This window comes from Nestor notabilis, unplaced genomic scaffold (assembly GCF_000696875.1).
Source record: "Nestor notabilis isolate BGI_N333 unplaced genomic scaffold, ASM69687v1 scaffold8600, whole genome shotgun sequence".
In the NCBI taxonomy this organism is placed as follows: domain Eukaryota; kingdom Metazoa; phylum Chordata; class Aves; order Psittaciformes; family Psittacidae; genus Nestor; species Nestor notabilis.
Window position 1 is genome coordinate 11,265 of NW_009909705.1, and position 21,764 is coordinate 33,028.

At 41.5% G+C, this 21,764-nt stretch overlaps 1 protein-coding gene across 1 annotated transcript in view; it reads right to left on the reverse strand.

Moving 5' to 3' along the window:
- Positions 1-18,363: 18,363 nt before the first annotated feature.
- HSDL2 (hydroxysteroid dehydrogenase like 2) overlaps positions 18,364-21,764 on the reverse strand; it is a gene marked incomplete at its 5' end in the record, with an annotated part of 12,160 nt that continues 8,759 nt past the window's right edge. Inside the window, 4 exons of the mRNA XM_010019272.1 lie at positions 18,364-18,476; positions 19,085-19,213; positions 19,727-19,903; positions 21,246-21,317. Of these exons, the coding sequence (XP_010017574.1) occupies positions 18,364-18,476; positions 19,085-19,213; positions 19,727-19,903; positions 21,246-21,317 (491 nt within the window). The remainder of the gene's footprint in view (positions 18,477-19,084; positions 19,214-19,726; positions 19,904-21,245; positions 21,318-21,764) is intronic.

Genomic DNA, 21,764 nt, shown 5'->3' on the forward strand with positions numbered 1-21,764 from the left:
ACCTGTAATATCTTTCTTTATACTGCATTCAAATAAGTTAAAGTAATTAAGAGCCTGCATGATTCAAAGTTGTAAAGAACAATTTTCAGTAGGAGTAAGAATGCCTCATTTTTAAAGGTGTTGGGAGATTGAAACAGCAAGTTTTGTGCTTGGCACAGGTGATCTGCCCCTGCCTGGAGTTATCCTCAGTATATCAAATGAAGGAAGAATGTAGCAGAAGGGGCCTTTTTAATTAGTCTTCATTATTATATTGGCCCTTCAGTTCTTTGTATGCCTCTGTAAGTGAATGTATAAAGGGGAGGTCGCACCTTCGTTAATATGTTATGTAGTGAGATTTGCTTTTTTTATCAGCTTAACTTTCATGGTAGTTGTACTCACTGGTAATTTATTACAGACTTATTAAAAAGCTTCTCTTTGAAGAAGGCAATGACTTCATTACAGCTTTTTGTTTTGGTTTGCTGTGGGCTTGTCGGCTTTCTTAAAAACAAAAACTGTAAGACTGTAAGATCTGCATCAGTGACATACCGAGCAGAAATAAGAGAATACACTTGGACACTTGGCTTAATAATTTTTCTATCCATCTGCATTTAGATGTACTGTTACAATCAATATGTTCCCCATATATCAACTTATTTTGAAATAATATGAAGACTATGGGCTAGCTATTGCTTTTATCTATTTTCATTGCTGAAGTATGTAGGATCCATGAACTGAATACCACACACAGTGCTTGCCACTGCTTCAACATGGAAATGTAGTTGAAATAGAAACAGCCTCATAACGAGTCTGCATGTTATTTAGGTGTGATCATTACTGAAGAAGTTTTGCGGACATGAATGGTGTAGATTGAAAAGGAGCCTGGAAAGATTTCTTACCCCCATTGCTGAACACAGCTCAGTTAAATGTACCTATACTAGCAAAAAACCCTAGCTAACTGAGACTAACAAAAGGATTATCATTGGCATGTCTTGCTTGCAAGCAAGAGAGGATGCTTGCTTTTACCTGCATCAGTAGAGGCCTGCATTGCTTTTACAAAGAGAACTACAGCATATTTTGTAAAGTACCACTTACTTCTTAGCTGCAGTTGTAAAAATAACAAAGCAGAGGGCTGGCTACAGGTTCACAGTCTGTGTGTTTGTTTAAGGGCAGCTTCCTGTCCACCTACAGGTCAGTATTTTGGGAGGAGGCCTAAGGTGGATCTGGGAGTCCTTCTGTGGAATATATATACTTCTGTGGGGGACTCCAGAGGTAGCTGTCAGATTGCTGGTCCCATTTCGGCAGCTTTGCCTTCTCACTGTGATTTTACACTAAAACTCCACAGAGTTGTTGACATGAGACTAGCAATAAAGACCTGCTGACTCCTGTTCTCTATCGCAAAATTCAAGCTGGAAAAAAACAAGTTAATTGCCTCTGAAGAAAACGTGTTTACTTACAGAAAATTGTGGAAGGGGTCTATAAGCACACTGTATCAATCACCTGAGGAGAAGTGAAACGCAGGGTTATAAAAAGAAAGGAGCCAAACTGGTTGCTTTCTTTGACAATTTTTAGCATCTCTGGCTAGGTGGAAAGAAGGGAATTCTGCTCCTTAGAAGAAAGGATTTCAGCTTCCAGTGAGCTGGAAGGAAAGAAGCTGCACTAAAAAATGTTTGGGGTTTTTTTAATGGTTTTGGCTTTCCTTCTGGAAGTGAAAGTAATGATGTTTCTAGAAACACTAAGCAAACTGACCATCAGCTTGTTTGCCCTTGTGGGCCCGAGGGTTTAAATGAGAACCTGAAGGTTTCAGTTTTCTGGGATTCTTGGAAACATCTTGTTTCCACCAGCAGCGGGAACTGGAGGAGCTTGGACAGAACCACGTTCAGTGGACAGGCAGCTGAACTTCAGAATCCGAATCTCTAGAACAGATTTTGTAAAAACCTTAATGGTAGCCTGGGGAGGATGTACAGACACCTGAGGTCTGAGAGGTCGCAGATTAGAGACTGGAAGGTGACCCTTGCTGAGAGCTCAGGAGTGTAGTGCCCTACCAGCAAAATGGTGAATGGCTAATTGGGGATGCTGCCAGCCACTGTCAGAGGCCCTACTTGTCAAGCCCCATCTCAAAGCTAGATCTCTGTGGGCAGACCTTTGTGCCTGCACAGTGTTTGATTGAAATCATTGCATAACCTGAGGCAGCTTTTGTTATAATAATAGCCAACTGGAGCCAGTGAATACAGGCTCCCTTTGGCTTAATGAGGACTAATATTGTATAGTCCTGTAGAGTCAGCTAGGTAACAAAGAAAACCCTTTTACCAGCTTCCCCTGGATTTTGGGGTTTCTTGTATTTTTCCCTTGTTTTAGACTAGTTTTAATGCCCATTTTATTACCTCTGCAAACCGATTTTTTTTCAAAACAAGCATGTACAGAAAGCCCATGCTAGTATTTCAAAGCATAAATTTTATAACATCATTATGTATAAAGTTTTGGGTTTATTCTAATAAGGGTAATTACTGATATTTGTGTAAATTTGCCCTGCTTGGTTCTGATCCTGTGTATCTGACAGTGCTTGTCTTTTAACTTTTTTTCTCTTGCTCCAGTAAATATTTCTCCATAAAAAATAATCATAGACTTAAGTCATTGCTCCAAGCATTACCATTACAGCTTTCTTCTCTTGCTATGTTTCATTGTGACTTATTATTAACTGACTTCCTTTTCCAAAAATATTTTTTTTAATTTTTTTATTTTGACAAAAAAAATACGATATTATTTCATTGTACTAGGGCTGCCCTTATGTTTATTCTAACAATCAAGGTTTCTTACTTCAAGGTTTCTTGAATTTCTTTTCTCCTGAATTTTGAATCAGATCTTATTTCAACTTGCTTGGCTTATACTCTTGTTTTGGAAAACTTTAATTTGATTGTTGTTGTTGTTTTGGTTTGTTTAATTTTGTTTTGTTTTTTAAAATAATGTTCAGATAACCATTGCAGTCAGCTGAGGACCTATTCTCACAATTGTTCTTTGACCCACTTATTAGAATACCACATAACTCAGTCGTACGAATCAGTTTGCTGATTGCTGGCACGTTTCCCTTCTTTTCTCTTTGATGTATAAAATAACTGCTCTGTAAACTGACCTCTCTGGCAATTTCTTGTAAATAATATGTGCCTTCCCCCAGAGAGGTTTCTGCATGGATCACAAGGCTGAAGCTGTTAGCCTTGCCTAGTTGAAGTTGCCCAGCCTGAGTTTTCACTGGAACTGTGGTTGGAAGAGGTAGGCGTGCAGCAGCAGGAAACGTTTGACTGGTCAAGCAGTGTTTTGCCTATCAGTTTGGAGAAGTTTGTCTACTATTAGCAAGATGCATCTCTTAGTTTGGAAACCCCCACTCATAGTGAGCCGTTGTTTAGTTTCTGCACGAGTGTTGCTGCATGGCCCTTTAATGGCTGTGGGCACTTCACACACAGCAGTGTGCAGAGAGGGGTGTTTTCCTTTGCAGTTGCTTGTTCTCGCTCACCTCTAGGGAAAAATGGAACTCGTGCAGCCACTGCTCGCCTGTTTCTGCCAGATGCCTTACCTTGCCAAGATGATTAGCTTTATTTGCTTCAGCTTTGCATACTCAGAATGAAATTAGACAAGTTATTTCAGTGACAAATGTCAGGATAAATCCTGTACTGACCTGTTACTAAAGAGACACTGGATGATTTACACAATAGGGCTACTTAGAACGACTTCTCAGCATGGAATATTGCCCCAATTTTTTACAGAGTGAGTAGGAACAAAACATCAAAATAAGAAAGATGTGATATTCAGAGTCTGCAGGAGAGCTACAAAGGAGAGTTACTATTTGGAAAAAAACAAAACCAAAGCAAAACAGCGTAATTACATTTAGAGATTGACTAGTTTGCTGATCCTGCAGCCTTATTTGTGCCTTTATTTTTATTCTCCTTCTCATGATTTGGAGGACTAAAATTAACTAAGACTAAGATATGTAGATGTATATGTAATGTACAGCATCAAGCCAAAGTTTACTTTTTTTCCCGCTGAGTATGATGGGTTGTTGAAGTTTGTGGTGGACTTTATCCTGCAAAATTCTCAGTGTCTCAACAGCTTCCAGGACTGGATCTAAATGGTGCTGAATGGTTTGATAGCTAGAAGAGAGAAGCTTTCTTTTTGCAGTGGTCCTTTTGAAGCAGTATAAGCAACACCAAAACTCCATTAACTTAATGGTTACCAAATCTCCGCTATTGTGTGCTAGAGAGATAAGGCTTTGAATAATATATCAGCTGAACCAAGACATGTAGAATGAAAGCCTTTCCAACAGCATCCTGAGAGAAATGGAAGATGGAACCTTCATTCTGCTATTTGTATAGTGAGTCTGGTATTATGAGTGTGAATCTGCAGAAGTACAAGGAAACACAAGAAAGGCCAAAACAATAAAGACTGGGTTAGTGTAGGAGCTAAGCATCTAGCAACAAGTGTTCTCATTCATGGACAACTGACTTAGGGTTGCTCTAAGTTACTGTGAACATTTGTGCTTAGAGAGTGACTCTATATCTAGAGATAAGCAGTAAATTGTAAAGGATTGGTCTTCCCTCCACTGCTTAAGAGCTACATGGGAAGCTTCCAGACCACTTGATGCCTGTGGCAACCTGTTCAGTCACAAACTGAAGCATAATCCTTACATGTCTGTTTTCACTGGGTATTAATTCAAGTGACTGGCACACAGAGAGGCAGGACTAGCCAGACTGCAAAGTTGTTGAAATGTGCGTTATTTATCTCTGTATTACTTCAGTGTATGGGACCATATTTTACAGTTCGCAGAAGAGAGTCCCTACACTGAGATGATTTGTGTATGGTATTTTCACAGTTAACTGCAGAGGCTGTTTTAGAAGGGCTGTGTCTGTCATTTGGGAACATGGAGAAGTGATAGAGTAGTTCAGCCTACAGGTTGTCTGCCTAAAAAAAAGACTCACTATGACTTTAATCTACATTGCCAGCCACATGTAAGGGCCAAAAGTCCCAGTGACACTCAGAAAGTGAAAGGGAACATGTGCTGTGGCAGCTCCCAAATAAAAACTGTGGTTGAGCTGGAGCATTATGTGCAGTCATTTGAATCCCTGTTGGAAGGAAGTCATGTCAGTTTACATGCAGACACTGCAGTACCAAGCCTGGCATATTGAATGTAAGCTGTGTGGGTTCAGAAAAAAGCTGCTATGTGAGCAGCAAAACCAAAGTCCTGACACCCTTGCAGAAAGGGTGGGTCAGGTAAGTTGGAGTGGGAACCCTTTCAACCATTCAGGCTTAGGAAGCGGAACTTACAAGTTGTTAGCAAATATTTGAATATGTTTGAAAGTTGAGGTCATTTAAGTTACTTCCTGTCAGAGAGAAGTGATCACAAGGAGGGCTTTTTAATGAAATCACTGTTAGAATGCAGGTAACTGAGCACAGCTCTTGGAAGCATCCTCCTTGAAGTGATGTCTGCCTTTAGCCTCAACACAATGTGTGTAGTTTGCCTTTACATAAATTCTCATGACTTATTTGGTATTTTGGTGAGAACAAACCTCTGGAAGTAGTGCCTATTTCATATTCTTTGGTTTCATTTTGTAAAAACCTTAGCAATGACCATTTCCTATGCAGCTTCATCAGGCTATTTCATAACAGTATTGCAGTTCCATCAGGCAAATGGATTATAAAAAGGTGCTGCATAGCAGAATGTTTTTTATTTAAATTTATAGCAACACATTTCTATGAAATAAGAACTGCATTAACAAAGCTGGCACTTGGCCACAGTTGACTTTGTTCAGGTTGCTGCAACCTGTATCACTTCAAGGCCATTTACTTGTGAAAACAGGTGGAGTCAAACTTGTCCCGCTGCTGTCCCACGAGCCTCTGGTAGAGGTGCAGACTACACAGTCTGATCTCAGGTTCCTGCTGCAAATCTCTTCTGTGATTCATACTTGTTATAAAAAGTTGAATCTTAAAAGTGTAGTGCTGCAGCAAATTGCTCTGACACTTGGATGCAGAGTTCCAGCTTCTTACTTTACCTTGTCTGTTCATTGATTTTCAGTTAAGTCAGAGAGAAAATCGAAGTACAAGAGTGAAAGGGTTGAGGGAAGGGACTTTATCATTTCAAAAGATTCCACTAACATTTTTAAATTTGAGGGTTTTTTTAGGTTTTTTTTGTTTTTTTTTTTAAATCGTTTGTTGACATCTTTGAATGAACTGCCAGTATAATGCTATCGAGGTTGCTGCGTCCTTGGCCTTCAGGCAGGTATGCAGGGAGGATGGTATAATGCTTTCCTCCCTCATTCCTTGGAAAAAGGATTAAAACTATCTGAAATAGACTTGAAATAAGACTATCTCCGTGTGAAAATTTAGAGAGGCAAGTTATAATGGACTTTTACTATGCATCTTAATGACAGGCAGGAAATAAGTATTTGATACATTAAAGGTTCTGTGTGTGATTTTCTCATTGATAACTCCAAAATCAAAGCTTCTAATTTCTTAGGAATTGACAAGAACAAAAATTCAACACTGTACATTTCACAGCAGTAGAGAAGATAGGTATCAGAGGATAGAAATTATTAGCCATTCAAGGAGGCTAATATAGTCGAAGTATGGGTAAGAACCAAAATTGGAACAGGTATTATGAAGCACAAAGGTTTCAAAAGATTGATTTACTTAAAATAAGACAAAGTCACGTTAAAAGCTAGAACCAAAGGGAAACTTTATATGTTACCCACTGATTCTTTTGCTAGCAGGTGGTTTATTTCTGCAGTGATGCTTTAGCAAGTTATAAGCTATTAAGCAGGGATACTGAAAGTGAAATCCTGTCTGTGCAGGATTTTAAGCATTGAAACCAGAAATACTTACCTAATTGCTGCTTTAAAGCTTTAGCTCATCTCCTTAGAAAGCTAATTCAGATTTTAGAGTGAGCAGACAGTTTTAGTCAGGGGCTAGAAAAGAAGGAGCAATGCATACGATCTGTAAGATGTCATGTACAATAAATACTGCGGGATTTACCAGTTACTTTTAGAGCTAAGAACTTCCAATAATGCTACTATTTATGGCACTTTCTGTCTGTATTCAGTACTTGTTGCACTAATATCCTATGTTATCTGTCTTTGAAAGTTGACTGAGGGTTATATTCTGGTTTCACTTACTGTAGCCCTGAAATGAAACTATAGGTAACATTATTTAATAGTCACAACTTAAGCTAATGCTTCAGCTAACAGCTGAGCTGCAGCACTGAAACTTGTAGCTCAGGCCCAGCAAGTCCTTCTGTCAGCAGATGTCTGTGGCCCCAGTGAAGATGATGAAAATGTAGTATCTTTACCATCCATGATAGAATGCACCAGTTTTCTTCCTAATTTTGGACTTCTATAGGGTGTATTCAGGCTGGGCTGTATCAAAAGAAGCATGACCAGCAGGTCAAAGGAGGTGATCCTGCCCCTCTACTCTGCTCTTGTAAGACCTCACTTGGAGTATTGTGTACAGTTCTGGTGTCCTCAACATAAAAAGGACATGGAGCTACTGGAGCAAGTCCAGAGGAGGGCAACGAGGATGATCAGGGGGCGAGAGCACTTCCGCTGGAGCACCTCCTGTATGAAGACAGGCTGAGAAAGTTGGGGCTGTTCAGCCTGGAGAAGAGAAGCTGCATAGAGACCTCATAGCAGCCTTCCAGTATCTGAAGGGGGCCTACAAGGATGCTGGGGAGGGACTCTTCATTAGGGACTCTAGTGGTAGGACAAGGGGTAATGGGTTTAAACTTAGACAGAGGAAGTTCAGGTTAGGTATAAGGAAGAAGTTCTTTACAGTGAGGGTGGTGAGGCACTGGAATGGGTTGCCCAAGGAAGTTGTGAATGCTCTGTCCCTCGCAGTGTTCAAGGCCAGGTTGGACAGAGTCTTGGGTAACATGTTCTAGTGTGTGGTGTCCCTGCTCATGGCAGGGTGGTTGGAACTAGATGATCTTAAGGTCCTTTCCAACCCAAACCATTCAACGATCTTATGATTCTTTGATAAGCTTGGCAATGGAAACACATGTGGGTTAGTTGGTCAATTTGCACTTGGCTAAAGAGTGAGGGTGAAAAAAGGTCATTCAGAGGTTAATAGAGTTTCAGTGCAGGAAAGAGTTAATAAATGTTGAGTGGTTTGCAGGGAGGGAGAAACTTCAAAAGAGAGTGGAGCAAAGACACTTTGCAGGCTGTTATTCTTTTGGCAATTACCACCATGAAGTATGTTCCTAAAAGTCAAAAGAAGGGTTTGTTTAAAAAGTGGCAATGAACAAACAGGAAAATGTGCCATGCTGTTGTCTGCCAGGACACTGCCCTTCTGGGGGAAAAATACTGATGGTGCTAGAAGAGATTTATAGCCACAGAGACCACACATGGAATCAAAGCATGACTCTTGTCACACATTTCCTAAAAACGCCAGATAATCTCTTTGCTGTGTTTCAGAAAAGGAGGGAGCCCCTGAAGAAGCTCTTGAAGAGGTCTCTGGACAGGAGAGCTGCTGTTCCAGTCTCTCCGAGTATGCCTGCTGTTTGGGTCACCATCCATGACTGACTGTGTGTCTCCTCCGTAAGAGATTTGTTGCTGCAGGTGCTTGCAAAAGACAACAAAGGGGTTGAGGGGTTTCTCATAATCAGGCTGTTTCAGCTGATTGGAAACCAGAGGCTGCCCAGACTCAGACACGTGCCCTCTCATCAACCTTGCTTTTTGCATAGGAAGAACTCTCCCTTTGTTGCAACACTGGCACAGGCTTGTGGCTAGAGACATGGGCACCTGCACATGTTCAGATAGGAGCAGTCTTTGCCATGAACAAGCTAACTGAGCAAAAATTGCCTTTCTGGAGAATATATGAATTCATAAAACCTGTAGGAGATAGAATTGTCAAGTTTCCAAGTTTTAGGTCTGATGAGTTTATGCCAGTGCAATTCTTATGAACCAAACAATTTTGTCATATTTGTAAACTGGTTCTTTATTCATATTATTCAAAAGCTAAATGCTTAACTTTAGAAATAATTCCAGTGACTGTGAGGTGTTTGAAAACATCAAAAGCAAAGATGTGCTTAAGTCCTTGCTGGATTAGACACCATGGATGTAGTCTTCAGCAATTTGTACAACTTGGACTTTCCTTATTTACTCTGTCAAAACAGAAAATACTTATTTAGATACTTTAATCTGAAATAGTTTTGCCTTATTCTTTACCTACAGGTTTCATGGTTTTAGTTTATTAAAACAAGAGGCAAAACTAACACACTCATCAGTGTATCTTCTGTAAAACTTCCTTTTGGCTTCAAACCAATCTCTAATACATTCTGAATGAATATAACGATGTTTAACCAAAAAGAATATATATCTTACATATTCACCACTGCTTCAGTATCAAAGTCATACCCTGTAGCTCTCGAATCTGGTACTCATCTCCCAGTTTCAAGTTAATAATAATTAACTCTCACACTAATTTTGAAATAATGAAAGGCTTTCCTTTATCTACTGATTAGTAAGAAGCAAGGAAGAGACTTTGATGTCCTCCCCTCGGAATTGTTGTAATATTTTAGCTTAAGCCTCATGACCTGATTTGTAAGGGTTCAAGTCAAGAAGGATTACTATTTTCTCATAACTGAAAAACAGTTCTCTACTGCTAGCTGCTTTAGAGATTCTTCTCTTATCTCCAAGGTCAGGTAAAAACATCAAGGGATTAGGAATATGCTGTGTCTGTGGGATAGCTCAAGACAACCTTGTAGCATTCTCCCACATAATATAAAAAAGTTTGTTTATTTCTTCTTAAGTTAAGCAGTGTGCTCAGGCTCTGAAGAAAGCAGCACAAACAGCTTCCAGCAGCTTCAAAGCTCATAGACCTTACCTAATTTTCAAGCTATTCCAAACATCTTTCACTTCTTTCTCTGATGAGTTTTAGCAACTAGTATTTTTGCGGGATGTTATTGCTCCAAGTTGCTTTCCCTGTCTCTTACAGACTTTTAGATTTTCATGTCTATTGAGCTATTTACAAGATAGGCTTTGTGTTTTCCTTAAGAAATAAGGACAATACTTTCTGCAGGTTAAATCTCTGCCACTGCATTTTTCTCATTGTACTAGCTGTTAAGGGAACATTCCATTTTTGCAGCAGTACACAGGTGAAAGATCTATGGGTATCTTTCTGTGTGTCATGGACTGGTATCCCTCAGCTAGCTCCTAATGAAATCAGGCTGTGCGATCTGTACATTTTGCACTGTCCTATTTTTATTTTTATTTCTTTTTAATTATGTTTGTTATTTTATCCAAGTGATCTTTCACATCTCTGGTATAAGTAAAAATCCTCTTGGTCTGACATAGTACTTTAAATGACTGCTTGACTGCTTTTGAGCATGAAGTGATTATGTCTGTGCTGTTTAGAATATATATAAAGAAATACAGTATGTTGTTTATTTCCACCAAATGCTAGATGAAGCCAGTTTTAAAAACAGCAAAGATTACAGGGGGGTTTATCTGAAAGCGTCTTGCTCACAGGAATACTTACTTCAGCATCTGCCTTATCCTAACTACTCACACACACCCCCGTGTGAGCAAATTCTGTATTGTTCCTTCTTCTTCCTATTTTTCTAAAGTAAATCACTGGGAGCAGAGGTGTCTTGCTGTCCTATCATAGCATCCTCTAAAACATGGAGAGGATCTTTGACAAAGAAAATCAATCAATCAATCATTCGATAAATAAATAGCGCGAATCTCTCATTACATATGTTTCTGCAGGCTGGTGGTGAGATTCAAAGGTTTTATTAATCCGTGTGATTTACACAGTCAAGGGGATTTAGATGGGAGAATAAGAGAAAAAGGGTTTTGCCTGTAAACCGTGGAGTTATGCTATAAACAGGAAAATCAGAGCAGTAGACCTTAAAGAGACCCTGATTTCAAAATTCCCTAGAGAAGAGTGAAAATTCTTTGCATAGTTGTGTTACTAGCACAGTCTTATTTGGCAGGGGAAGTCATTTAATGCCACGTCAGGTGTGTGCATTTTACTTGGGCTCATGATAGTCTTTAGGTACCATACTGTACCATAACACAACATACTATACTATACATTCTTTTTCCAGACCATTAAGGAGAAAACTGCTGAAATGATAGCAAAAACTGTAATGAGGTTCGCTGCACTTGCCATTTTACAGCTCTTCAGTCTTCTATCAGTGTCTGAAGCTTTCATACATCACTATGAAATTTTATTTATCTGTCTCGCTGGTTTCCTTTGACAGACCCAGTCTTTAGAGTACGTAATGCACAGAAAGATGTCTCCATTGCAACAAAATTACTGCAGTCCTTTTTTAAGGATTTAAAAAATTATTTATAGTTGGGAATGAAGTATCTTGCAGTGGAAAATGTGGTCCCTAACTAGAAAATGAATTCTGTCAGAATCCTGTATTTTACCTGTACTTTTCCTAACTCAGAATATTTGCTATTAAACATTTCTGTTTGCACGGTAAGAATCAGAGGACACCTGCAATCAAGCCAGCTGTTTCCAAGGAAGAACTGACCTTGATACTAATCATCCCAGTGTAGCAGAATATCAGAGTCAGATGCATATTTCAGTGAGCATCACAGGCAGTGCTCTGATTAGAGATCTACTGGTCAAACATACACAATGGAACTCTGGATCAAAGGGAGACACTCAAGGGCAGTAGGAGTTGAGAATGTTCTTCTAGAAAGACATAGCAGATCCTACAAATCTTTTGTTTTGCCCGAATAGTTTTGTTTGTTCGTTAGAATGAAATCTTGGGTAACTAGGAAAAACCAAGGACTTCTTTGCTGACTTCAGATAAGTCAGACCACAAACTGAAGGAATAACTTAAATAGTGTAGTGGTGTTTGTTAGTATCAAAGGGGTGTGAATTCACAGTATATTCTCTGTTCTGCACAAGGATCTTTGTAAGACCAGCTTTACATAAGCATCTTCCACTGTTTATTTCCTACTGAACAAATTTGATCTGTGTTCCTCTACTGTTTTGGTTTTGCCTTTTTGTTTAAGTTTTGGTGTGGGTTTGTTTTGTTGTTTTGTGGTTTGTTTTTTGGTTTGGTAGTATTGGTGTTTGAGGGGGTTTTTTTGTTTGTTTGTTTTTGGTTCTGTTTTGTTTTGTTTTGTTTTCTTTTTTTAACCATGAAAAGAGATTATGGAATTGGTATGGGTTAACTTTGAAGAGAAAGGAGATATTTTTGCTGGCTGGATTTCCCACTTTGGTTCAGGACCACACAGTGTTACACCAGTACAGCTGAGCCACAGGCACCCGCAGGACAGAGCAGAAAATGGAGGAGAGGGCCAGAAACTGCTTCAGCTGGCAAAGGAGGTTTTTTCTGTTTGTAATTTGTCTGTTCACCTTAAACACAGAGGAAAGGAGAGCTAAACTAACAAAATCAGAGTGCAGCTTTGGCACATGAGAACATCAACCTTATCTGTAAGTGCCCAGTCTTTCAATTCATTTGCTCTGTGTAGATCAGAGCATTCCAGATCATGTTTTCCCAGAGGATCTTCAGAACTTCCTAGGTCTCTCTAAGCCCATAAATACAGTTTCCTTGATGGAAACATTCTCATAACACCCTAACAGCACAGAGAACCTGCCAGTGGTGCTTTGTACTGCCTGTACCCAACATGATGTGCCACTAAGGGCTACCAAAGGCTGTGTTTGCCTGCATGTAAAGCAGGTTACATTAAAGTGTTGTATTGTGGATCTGCACACAGAGAATGGTGATCACCCATAGTATGGAGGAGCTGATACTGATATTGACTGGGAGTAGTATGGCTATGCTTTGACATGCTTTATCAGATCTAAGTCAGTTTCGGAGCTGGAGAGACACTGTAGCTCTATGCAAAATATTCACAGGCTCCCTTCCATAGAGAAACATTTGTTTTGGAAAGCCAAGACTGAAGCTGCATTAAATGAAGAAAAGAACTAATCCAGATTTTTCATTGAGGAAGGTGGCGACCTTATTTGAGACACCTGATAAAATTCAACTTCAGAAAACCAGTATAACCTGAAGTGTTTGTGGAGCTATATTTTACAGCTCTCTTGCCATGGATTTATGTTATTTATTATATGCATTGTGCATATAATAGACTGCTTTATTGTATTAGACATAAAAATGTATAATACAGTGCTTTTCCCTCTGCTCCAAAGAAACTGAGCCATTACATTTTCCAGCAAATCTAATTGCATAAAGTATTTCAAACACAATCATAGAATCACAGAATCACAGAATAGTTTGGGTTGGAAAGGACCTTAAAATCATCCAGTTCCAACCTCCCTGCCATGGGCAGGGACACCTTGCAATGAACCATGTCACCCAAGGCTCTGTCTTGAACACTGCCAGGGATGGAGCATTTACCGCTTCTTTGGGCAGCCTGTTCCAGTGCCTCACCACCCTCACTGTAAAGAACTTCCTTACATCTAACCTGAACTTCCCCTGTTTCAGTTTGAACCCATTACCCCTTGTCCTATCACTAGAGTCCCCAATGAAGAGTCCCTCTCAAAATTAATGTTTCCAGAAGAACAGCTAAACTGTAAGAGGAGAGCTGATATTAATATACATAAGATTAAATCTGATCAGAAAGTGTGAAGGAGGCTTCTCACAAAAGGTAGTTTTAAAAAAACTTGAGCTGACAGATAGTTCATTACTCCTCTGTTCCAAAACAACACCTGGATCAGTCAAGGATATTCAAGTGCCCTGGGCTTTTTCCAGGAAATGTTGAAGTATGGTGTAAAGAGAAGAGAGAGAGAAAGGAGGATCTTAGACAACACACGGAGTTGACTAATGCTCACATGCATTAGTCGTGTGAGTGAAAAACTGTAGGGCCACAAACAAGGACTCATAATCAGTTATTTCAGTCATCAGTAGATGATTTCAAACATTCTTATTTAAATAAACACATTGTGGTTAAGTGGGACCTTCATTTTAGGAGTTTCTCTAAGGTAAAAAAACTAGAAAAGATGCAAATGCTTGATATGTAACTTGTCTCCTGCTTGTACTTTACATCACTACCCCAAAGAAATCCTAAAAATAAATGCTAGAATGAATACTGGTAAGCTCTTTGGTAATGCATTAAATGTGTTAACAGACAGCATACTGTAACTTACTCATGAAACTGCCTTGGTTTTTCTCCTTTTGGTAATAGACATAAAACTTTAACATACACAGTTGTCATGGTTCAAGCCCAGCCGGCAACTTGGAACCACGCAGCCGCTCGCTCACTCCCCCCCCTCTTCCTTCCTCTCCCTGCTCCCGGAGGGATGGGGAGGAGAATCGGAGGAATGTAACTCCCACGGGTTGAGATAACAGCTCTCCAGTAACTAAGGTATAATACAAACCACTACTGCTACCACCAATAATAATAATAAGAGGAATAACAAGGGGAGAGGACACAACCGCTCACCACCCGCCGACCGATACCCAGCCCGACCCGAGCAGCGATCTGGGCCTTCCGGGTAACTCCCCCCAGTTTCTATACTGGGCATGACGTGCTGTGGTATGGAATACCGCTTTGGCCAGTTTGGGTCAGGTGTCCTGCCTCTGCTTCCTCCTGGCTTCCCCTCCTCCCTGGCAAAGCATGAGACTGAGAAAGTCCTTGGTCAGAGGAATCATTACTGAGCAACAACTAAAAACATCGGTGTTATCAGCGTTGTTCCCAGACTGAAAGTCAAAACCACAGCACTGCACCAGCTACTAAGAAGGAGAAAAAATGACTGCTGTAGCTGAACCCAGGACAACAGTACAAGTCTTTAACATTTTAATCATTATGAGCTGAAAATGTGTTTATGTTGTGTTAAGCAATTTGTGTTTGTTAAGTAGATGGTAGCAAATAGTGCTGGCTATAGAAATAGCTGTTCCACAGAAGATGCTCCAGAGGTAGCTGCTTCACTGTTTAAAGCACCAGTGGAAGAAATGTACTGCCTTTTGCAAATCCCATTTCCAAAAAAAAGCGCAGTCTTCTGTAGTACAGTTAGAAGCCCTGAGACTAAACTAACAAGAGTTGTATCAGTCAGTTGATCTCTCCACTGCCTGCCTCTGAATTGTCTGCCAGAACTGCTGTGGAGGGGCTGGTGGGGCTTGTTGAAAAGTAGATGTATCTCCTCTGGAGTGGCTGTTGTAGTGCTTGGAGGGATTCAACACACCTCCATATCCTCCAGAGTAGCTAGAAGCCTGTACTATACACTTCTTGTGTTTGCTTGTAATACCTTTTAAACAGAGTAGAAACATTTTCAATTAAATGAGCTTATATAACTTTATATAATGAGAGAACAAAATCTTTTATGTGGAAAATAAATTAAGTAATTGAAATCCTTCTTCCTTCCTGAAGACAAATACACTCCAGAGATAGCTGGTTCAATGGTGAGATGGGAGGAGGATTTATGTGGAAGTGGTGTAGAATAAAGCCCCATCACTCCATTTCAACTATTAAATACTGAAGAGGAAAAAGTACTTGAGGGGAAGAAGGCTGAATGTGATGCCTAGAGGCTTCTTCTGCAGATACTTCTGTGCAGAGCTGAAACCAGCAGCTCTCTACACAGGCATCATGGCTCACTCACATGGAGCTCGTTGCAGGCACGTGGCTTATGATCTTAGCACTGTTGCACTCAAGTCCCGAGTTCCTCCTTACTTGGGCAGAGTGGCTGGAGAGAGGCTGAAGGAGAGTCATGCCTGAAGAAGATCTTCTTAGCAAGATGCTTTTGCTTCCATCTGTGCAAAACTCCAACCTTGGGAAAGGAAGCGGCATGAAAACTGTTCCAGTTGCAAAGAGTTCAGACAGCCCTTGACCCCTTTGGCTTGGTCATGTGTCATTCCTACAGAAGTCTGCAGCTCCGTGTCAACAGGAACTGCAGTGACAGTAGAACGAGAGCCAGCATTATGTCAACACACAAGGACTGCTTATGGCTTAATGTGATTCCTGTTAGATCACTAAACCCATCTGCCTCAATTCTTACAGCGAGTTCAGCCCCACTGGGTGATTTCCCCTCCTGGCATCAGCTTGCTGTGAAACCCAAATCCCTCTCAGGATGCAGTGCAGGATCTCTGTATGAAGGCTGAAGGGGGAAAAAGACAAGCCAAAGGTGGAAGTTGGTGGAAGATCTGCCAACCGTAGCATCGGGTGGGCAGCATGGCAGGGGCAAGGGGAGCTTGCCACCAGGCACCAGGGGGAGGAGGAGATGATGTGGGAAGAGTTATGTGCAGATGTGGTAGTGCAGGGTTTGTAGGCAAGGGCTGACCCTGCAGTTACTGTGACATGAGAGAGGGGCCAGGGGAGGAGGTGAGGGAGGGAACGGGAACGGTTGGGCGAGCACAAGACAGACGATCCTGCCACAGGCGCTAGGATCAGCCAGGGAGGCAGGTGGTGAGATGGCGGCAAAGGTCTGGGATTTGAGCAGGACTGGAGCACAGCTCAGTTCAAAGCAGGGAATGAAAGGGGGCCGGAAACTTCCCGTCTGCACAGATGACAAATGGGCATGTAGGCGCATCCAAAGGCCAGCAGGCTTGAACTGCAACATGTAAAACATAACCCATACTGTGCTGCAGACGAGTGTTGTTCCTTATAGTTACTTACCACTTAGTTTTTCAAGATAAAAAGGCTTCGTATTTGTGAAAAACATGTAGTCCAGCAACATAATGCCCTTGCACGATTCTCAAACAGGAGACATTCAAATTCTCTCCTGTTAGCTCTTTCCCAGTGTGCAGTTCTGAGGAAGAGCAGCAGCAGCCACTGAGGAAGGCCAGCTGCAAAATCCTCTTTTCATTTGAGTTAGGACCTTATCTAATTTCAGGTTGGTTTATATCCTTTAACCTGGCAACTCCACTCTCCTCACAGCTATACCCACCTGTATAAGGGGCTGCCTGTCTGCTGTCCATCCTGCTGGGAGAGCAGCAGTGTAAGCATCAGCCCACTGGTATTAACCTGAAAGTCTCTCCCCATATTCTTGGCTGTGGAATCTGTTACCATCACCCCTTCAGATTGCACTCAAAAGCTTCCCAAAGGTTCTGTCTCTAGCTCTCCATCCACTACTCTACCTCAAATCCAGGCCACAACAATCCATACCTGAGCTGCTTTTCCAGGTCCAACACCCAAAACAGTCCCAAGACATTATTTGCCTTTATTCTTTTTCCTGTAGTCGTTTCTGCTTCAAACAGAAGACGAGCATACACACTTCCTTATGGTGCTGCACCAGCCAGCAGGATGTGTGCATTACTGCACCATCAGTTCGATGTTCAGTCTCCTCCGGATGACTCTGGGTTCCAGCAGAGTCTTTCTCTCCTATTCCATGCGCAGCCTTTGTTTCCGTGTCCTGGTGCACACCAGTGCTCCTGTTCTCCTTCAGCTGGCAGGACTGTGTAGACCAACGCTGCTCTGGAGTCAGCAGGTCAGTGGTCAGGGACAGAGCAGTGACCAACCCAGACAGCAGGATGGGAGTGGGAAGCAGGCACTGCTCAGCGGAGCCTGAAACCTTTGGGCACAGCCCCCTGGGACAGCAGCACTGGCAGCAAGGGCACGGGAAGGCAGTTGGGCTGCACAGTGGACATGTGGCCATCATGGGGAGCATATGCTTTAAAAACCTGAAAACCACTGGAGTGCTAAGTGAATTAAGAAATAAATCCTGTCTTGTGAGCTTCTCAGCTTGCTTAGGAGGGTAAAATGCTCTCAGTTGTGGGTGGTTCTTCTGGGGACACTGAACATGTACGTTAAGGGGTTGGTGCATCTGGCTTTGCAGATGCCGTCATGCAAAATCTCAGACCACAGATACACTTTTCCACTTAACAGACAGGGGACGTGTGTGCTTTTACTAGTGAGCTTCAATCTTTACCAGCCAAAGGGAAGAAAGAGGAAGTGGCTGGTTGCAGTGATGTAGGTTAATCCTCATAAGGTTACCTTAAATGCTGTGGAAGACAGTACCTTTTCTGTGGCAGTTTGGGGCAAAAAAAATTAATGAGATTTTCATTTACCAGCGGTAATTAGGGCTCTGCTAAAATTACCATATTGCTTCAAGTTCTCAGCCAGGTCAGGAATCTCTGCATGATACTTGTCACAGAAACAGATCTGCAGGGTGACATTTGCTCCCCCTAACTTTTTGATGTGACATGGGTGCAAGCAACTATATAGGTGAAAAAACTCACTTTAGGAGTCCTTCATTGATCCAGAGGAGCGGAAGTAAAGAAAACACCAACAAACTGATACAGGTATTCTTCAGAAAGAACTTGTTTAATGAAGAAAACCTTCTTGTCTAAATCAAATGGTTATTTCTTCTGTAAAAAATCTTACATTTATCCATGCTTGTATGACATCAGAGAAAGCCGAGGACTACCATTTTAAAACAACATTGCACTTATATATGAAAGGCCACAACTCTGCTAGTAAGAGCTTCCACTCACAGTTTAGAGTTAAGCTGTGTCAGCATCTTCTCAAGCTTTATTGCCAGTGCCATGTTACCTTTAATCCTTAATTTTCCTGTCATGAAGGCCAGGGTTGGCTTTAGTTTACCTAAAAAAGAAAACCAGAACCATCAGAAAATGAGACTGGTGACAGCCTGTGCACAGGAAAACATAATGCCACTACAGCGAGACCTAACAGCTATACTGATACCAAGTTCTGCTGTAAAAGCAGCGCACACTTAGGAAACCAGTGAAAAACCTCTCTGGAGCCAGAAAACAACTCAGTAAGAGAGTGAAACTGCATCAGATGTGGTATGCTGTTACGTAATTGAATTACCAGATTATGACTGATTTTAACTGAGACAAGAACATACAACTTGGTTTCTGAGCAGAGAAGAAACAAACCAGCTTACTTTCCTACCAAGTTCAAGCAGCGCACATTTAGGAAACACACACTAGAGATGTGCAGGGCAGAAGTCCCACAGATTGACCTGATTCTTTCTGAAGCTACACTGGCTGCTAACACTGCAATGCCTGGTGAGTAACGGCAGTATCAGCTTGTGTGCTCTTCCTGCTCGCAGGACAGAAGAGTCCTGAAACATGAAGGAGTTTCAGCGAAGCCACAGGAAGCCCACAGCTCCTCCACCCCACGATCACAAAGCCCATCAAGTAGGTTTTGTGGGCAGCACCACCCTGGCAAACGCCCCTGTCACTCACCTGTGAACATTTTCACAAAGTCGGTGCTCGACATGCTCATAACCACATCGGCCTTCAGAGGAGGCTTCCCGGAACCAGTGCTCCCCCCCTTGGTTTTCAGGTCAATGTACCAGATGCCTCCTTCATCACCTGAACAGACAGTGAGAAAGGAGGTGACGAGGCAGGAGAGCGTAGCCCTCTCAGCTCCTCCCTGTCAGACGGCATCTGCTGTGCCCATCTGGAGCAGTTACAGGATGGTGCTTGTGCTGGCCGTGCTTGCCCCATATGCTGGCAAAGCCAGCCCCATGCAGGTGCCTGCAGCACCGCATCTCGGGTGCATGGGCAAGAGAGCCCCAAGGCAGCGTGCTGCTGACAGAGCTGGTGGCAGCTGGTGCTTTTGCCATGGTCTGCAAGCGCCCGCATGTATCATCCTGACAACCCTGTGTGTGGGGCCAGCACTGAGGCAGAGCCACCCCAAGCATCCCAGGAGCAGCAGCAGCTCCCATGTGTCCGGAGCTGGGCCCAAGGATCATCCCATGGAAAGGAACAGAAGGTGGTCTGTGATGGGATCAGCTGGAAGAGGAGAGTGTTGCTGTCTGAAAACACGCCATGCCTTCTGCTAGGAGCATGAGCATGTGGAGGTTGTACAAGTGAGGATCTTACCAGATAACTCAAACTGAAAGATGCCCTGAGTGGTTCTCACATACTCTTCAGTTATTGCTCCCTGAATAACTCTGAATGTTTCTGCAACAGGACTCAACAGCTTGGCTGCAGCAGATTCTGATCCTTCTTGCTGGGATCCGCTTAGTTTCTTTTCCTCCTTGAATGCTTGGGAACCACCTACGAGAAAGTGATTATTTCACTCTTTCAAATGCAAAACATTTTAAAACTGCATGTAAAAACATGCATAGAAAACTTAGTTTGAAAAAGCTTGAGCTCCACGGTAAGGAAAATGAGTATTTCAGTACTGATAGTGATGAAGGATGTTTTTTGCACCTGGGAATCTGAACAGGCATACAGCACTGAATGTATATCTGCAATATATTTCTTTGATGTATTAGGAAATGAAAAGTGAAAATAAAACCACAGAAAGATTATAATTCTGACTGTTCACAGTTCATTACAGACTCTTACACAGCACACCAATTTCTAACACAATCCATACACTCCTGACAACACTCACATAAAATAAATCTCTGTCTTTAATAAATACCACTTTCATCTCAAAATGCTTCCATTTTGTTTATCTTGCTAAGAACATGGATATTTTCATTCATTCTTCTGCAAAGGCTTCTAAGCTGTAAATCCATTCACTGCTTCAATCAGCATTTTACTGTACTGCAGAGAACATGTACATTTTACAACAAAGGACAGCATCTGCCATTTACAAGGCTAATCAAATTGAACAGCCTCTAAAAAGTTGCAGAGAGTCTCTTTGGTGTTTTCAGTATCAGAAAAACAGGTAAGACTATTCTGTGGCTCCCTACAAAATAACCTGCATTGTGAGGCCCAGGGAACCAACAGCATCTGTCCCCAGTAGAACAGTCCTAGTGTGACTGCTCAAATGGCATTTCCAGCCTAAAGTGACTCTGTTCCAACTTTGCTTCTCTGCCCTCCTCTTATCCCTATTTTGCCACTCCTATGCAACCTGTTCAGCATTCTTAGTTGCCCTCCTACTCGACACGCTGCAATTCTTGAAAAGCAAACCCAATGCTTTCCTGTAGAAGACTTTTCCGTTTCATCTGAGAGATATATAAATTGTGTATAAAGGCACAAGTTTTGTATAAGAAGCAATAGAGGCTCTATGTTGTGTTCTTTAATACAAATATAGCAAGGCAAATGAGACCCTCCTGCAAAACATGCTGTCTGCTATCCAATTTCTTTTTCCAGCAATATTTTTCCATGATATTTATGCTACCACAATTCAGATGGTTAAGAGGAGACTCCTCAAAATAAGGCTCCGATTTTATACAATGGAAGTCCTGCAGGAGGTAACGTATTTCCCTAGCTTCAGGTGCAGAGTGACTTCCATTAAATTTTACTCTCCAAATGATGAAAGTTTTCTGTCAGATAGCTTGAGTGGAGTCCCAGCTCTTGGGAAAAAAGAAAAACCATCTTGAAATAGAGAGAGCATTCAATATTGTCAGAAATTATGGACTTTTACGCACAGTGCTTTCCTTACCATATCCTTCTTGTTTCCTGCCTGTCATGTCAGTTTCAAGATCCAAGAAGAAGTCAGGCACCAGGGGGTTACCTAAAAGGGAGAAAAACTGTAAGTCCAAGCAAAGGTGAACAGTTCAAACAGGAATCCATATCACATAAAACTACAGCCAAGTTGTTTAAGTAATGAAACTACAATTTGAAGGAAAGACACAGCATGAAATAACATGTTTAGAATTTGGTTCATTTAAAATCTGGCTTAAAAGTCTCTTAAAGTTGCAATGAAAAAATATTTAAGGAAAAACAAAACCTATCTCACTAGCTGGTAAATAGTAATATATACATCTACAGAGCAGGTACATTTTCTTTTCATTAAATAATTGGTAAATAATTCTTTTCATTAAATAGGACCCTGAAGGTGCCCAGCTCCATGGGACCTGACAAGATGCATTCGCAGGTCCTGAGAGAACTGGTGGATGAACATGCCAAGCCATTATTTATCTTATTTGAGAAGTCCTGGTAGTCTGGTGAAGTTCCTGAT